The 3,375-nt window shown below is 49.6% G+C and overlaps 1 protein-coding gene across 1 annotated transcript; it reads right to left on the minus strand.

Moving 5' to 3' along the window:
- Nucleotides 1-1,558: 1,558 nt before the first annotated feature.
- LOC136577635 (E3 ubiquitin-protein ligase TRIM7-like) lies at nucleotides 1,559-3,163 on the minus strand. The gene has a single exon (XM_066577546.1). It carries the CDS (start codon nucleotides 3,161-3,163, stop codon nucleotides 1,595-1,597), a length of 1,569 nt encoding a protein of 522 aa, XP_066433643.1. The 3' UTR covers nucleotides 1,559-1,594.
- Nucleotides 3,164-3,375: the final 212 nt, after the last annotated feature.

The following is a 3,375-nucleotide window of genomic DNA, read 5'->3' on the forward strand; positions in this document are numbered from 1 at the left end:
ATTACAAGCACTGGCCACTTGGATCCGCCATCTGTCAGGGATGTGAGCAGCCAACACCTGTAATTACAAGCACTGGCCACTTGGATCCGCCATCTGTCAGGGATGTGAGCGGCCGGCACCTGTAATTACAAGCACTGACCACTGGGATCCGCCATCTGTCAGGTATGTGAGCGGTTGGCACCTGTAATTACAAGCGCTAGCCACAGGGATCCACCATTTATCAGGGATGTGAGTGGTCAGCACCTGTAATTGCAAGCACTAACCACTGGGATCCGCCGTCTGTCAGGGATGTGAGCGGCCGGCACCTGTAATTACAAGCACTGACCACTGGGATCCGCTGTCTGTCAGGGATGTGAGTGGCCGGCACCTGTAATTACAAGCGCTGGCCACTGGGATCTGTCGTCTGTCAGGCATGTGAGCGGCGGCACCTGTAATTACAAGCGCTGGCCACTGGGATCCACTGTCTGTCAGGGATGTGAGAGGCCAATGCCTGTAATTACAAGCACTGGCCACTGGGATCCGCCGTCTGTCAGGGATGTGAGCGACCCACACCTGTAATTACAAGCACTGGCCACTTGGATCCGCCAACTGTCAGGATGTGAGTGGCTGGCACCTGTAATTACAAGCGCTGGCCACTGGGACTCGCTGTCTGTCAGGGATGTGAGTGGCCAGCACCTGCAATTACAAGCACTGGCCACTGGGATCCGCCGTTGTCAGGGATGTGAGCAGCCGGCACCTGTAATTACAAGCACTGACCACTGGAATCCGCCATCTGTCAGGGATGTGAGCGGCCGGCACCTGTAATTACAAGCACTGGCCACTGGGATCCACCGTCTGTCAGGGATGTGAGCAGACGGCACCTGTAATTACAAGCACTGACCACTGGAATCCGCCATCTGTCAGGGATGTGAGCGGCCGGCACCTGTAATTACAAGCACTGGCCACTGGGATCCGCCATCTGTCAGGGATGTGAGCAGCCAGCACCTGCAATTACAAACACTGACCAGTGGGATCCGCCATCTGTCAGGGATGTGAGCGGCCGGCACCTGTAATTACAAGCACTGACCACTGGGATCCACCGTCTGTCAGGGATGTGAGCGGCCGGCACCTGTAATTACAAGCACTGACCAGTGGGATCCGCTGTCTGTCAGGGATGTGAGCGGCCAGCACCTGTAATTACAAGCAGGCAGGATCGCCGGCCGCTGGGACTCATTAGCTGGTTTGGTTTATATAACATCATACCTGCATGTCACCCAAGGGCACCAAGTCTTCCATAACAAGCCGGGGATCATGTCAGAGGCAGCGGAGTAAAACACACATCCCTGCCAAACACAGCAACGTCTCGGGGCTCCACCCCTTCAGGCATGTGCAGTCAGTTATAAGACATTATGCAGACAGCTCCCCCTAGCTGTCGTTGCAGGTAGATATAATTATATCATTTACATCTGTGTCTGTGGGGGATTCCTCGCTCTGCATCAGAAAATCACTGGAAAGATATGCAAAAAAAAAAAATCAGCTCAAAATTTTAGACCAAAAAATTTAACAATTGTAAAAAGTTTCACTTTAAGGCTTTTGAGTCGTCATTTAGTTGTAATTATTTCATAATTCTGATGCTCGAATCTGCATACAGATAGAAGGCGGCATAAAGCGGCTCGGTAAAGGAGGCGGTGAAGGTGTGTAAGTGTCTGATGGGGTCACACAGCTGGTAGAAGGACAGACGTCCGACCTCATAATCCAGATAGATGCCGACAGTCTGCACAGGAGAGTCCGATACCACATGCTGCTCAACATTGTTGTGACTTGCTCTAAAACCACCATTCACAGATAGAGCCCAAGACTTGTTATTATAACCAATAAAAGATTTGTTACCCACCCACTTCCTCTCCAGACTTTCCCCAGCCACTCCTATCAGCCATCTCTCCGCCTGACTCACATCCACCTCCCAGTAATGTCTCCCGGAGGAGAAGCTGCGGGAACTGAACACATGACGAGATGTGAACCTCTTGGACCCAGCAGGTCTGTTCTGTGATGTAGCGGTATAAGAAGCCGATCTGAGATCCTCTGATATAATAATGTTATTATTAGCCGTGTCTATATCCAGTAAGATGTTAGACTTTTCCATCACTGAGAACTTTCTTTTTATCTTCATATCAATCAGACTATCGGCAAAGTATAACAGTCCGCTGTGTAATAGCAGTGAGACTACATCTTCATCCAGACACTGGGTATCTCCTACCTCACTGATGACATCACAGCTCCTACCACTGATGTCACCACAATCTTCTTGTAGTAAGATCGATGGATCAGAGATATTACATAATCCCTCAAGTTGAGTAATCTTTTTGGTCAGCTCATCCTTGTGTAGCTCCACCTGTCTGACCAGATCAGACACTGAGAGTGACACCTGATCCTGCTGTCCGGTAATCTCATCCTGGATTCTCTTTTCCAGACCATCCAGCTTCTCCCTGATATCAGTGAACAGACCAGAGACTCTCTCAGTGAGTGCGGCTGATGTCTCTCTTTGTTTTGTCTCATGATCCTTTAGATTCTGGACTCTTCTTCCAGCTTCTTCTCTCTCAGACTTCAGCTCCTCTAAGACAGTTTTGAGCTTCTCTTTCTCCTTCTCGCAGGCCACATCCAGTAGCTGCACATCATGTCCCTTGTGATCTCCGGCCACCCAGCAGGACACACAGATGCAGGCGCCATCTACAGGACAATAGTATTTCAGGGCCTCATGGTGTGTGGAGCATTTTCTCTCCTCCAGGGTAACAGTGGGTCCAACTAGAGTATGTTCTGGTGACTTACTGTGTCTAGGTAAGTGCTCTTCACAGAATGAAGCCTTACAGAGCAGACATGTCCTCACAGCCGGGACAGGAGACTTTATACAGTAAGTACAGAAGATTCTGCTCTCCATATCAGGCGGACGAGATAAGAAACGCTCCACTATATTCGCCAGCTTCCTGTTCTTCTCCAGGGTCGGACGCTGCGGGGATTCTTCTCTGCAGTCAGGACAGGAATACACTCCAGCTGCCTCCTGTGCATCCAGCGCACTCACAATACACGAGCGGCAGAAGTTGTGTCCACATCTCAGGGATACGGGATCTGTATAGAGGCTCAGGCAGATGGAGCAGTTCAGCTCGTCACGCAAGTCAGCAGACGCCATTGTAGAGAAGAAGGAAATAAAATTTAATCAAAGTTCAGTATAAAGTACAGATGTAGGTGTGTCAGTTGTGACCAAAGGTTAAGAGATAACACACTTGACACAGATGTTACATTCAGGGCGCTCAATGGCCTCCTGGATCTGCATCACTTCATTTAAGCAACCAGCCTAAATATTAGACTACAGTATATATCCTATCACTATGTAGGTATATT

Source organism: Eleutherodactylus coqui, chromosome 8 (assembly GCF_035609145.1).
Source record: "Eleutherodactylus coqui strain aEleCoq1 chromosome 8, aEleCoq1.hap1, whole genome shotgun sequence".
In the NCBI taxonomy this organism is placed as follows: domain Eukaryota; kingdom Metazoa; phylum Chordata; class Amphibia; order Anura; family Eleutherodactylidae; genus Eleutherodactylus; species Eleutherodactylus coqui.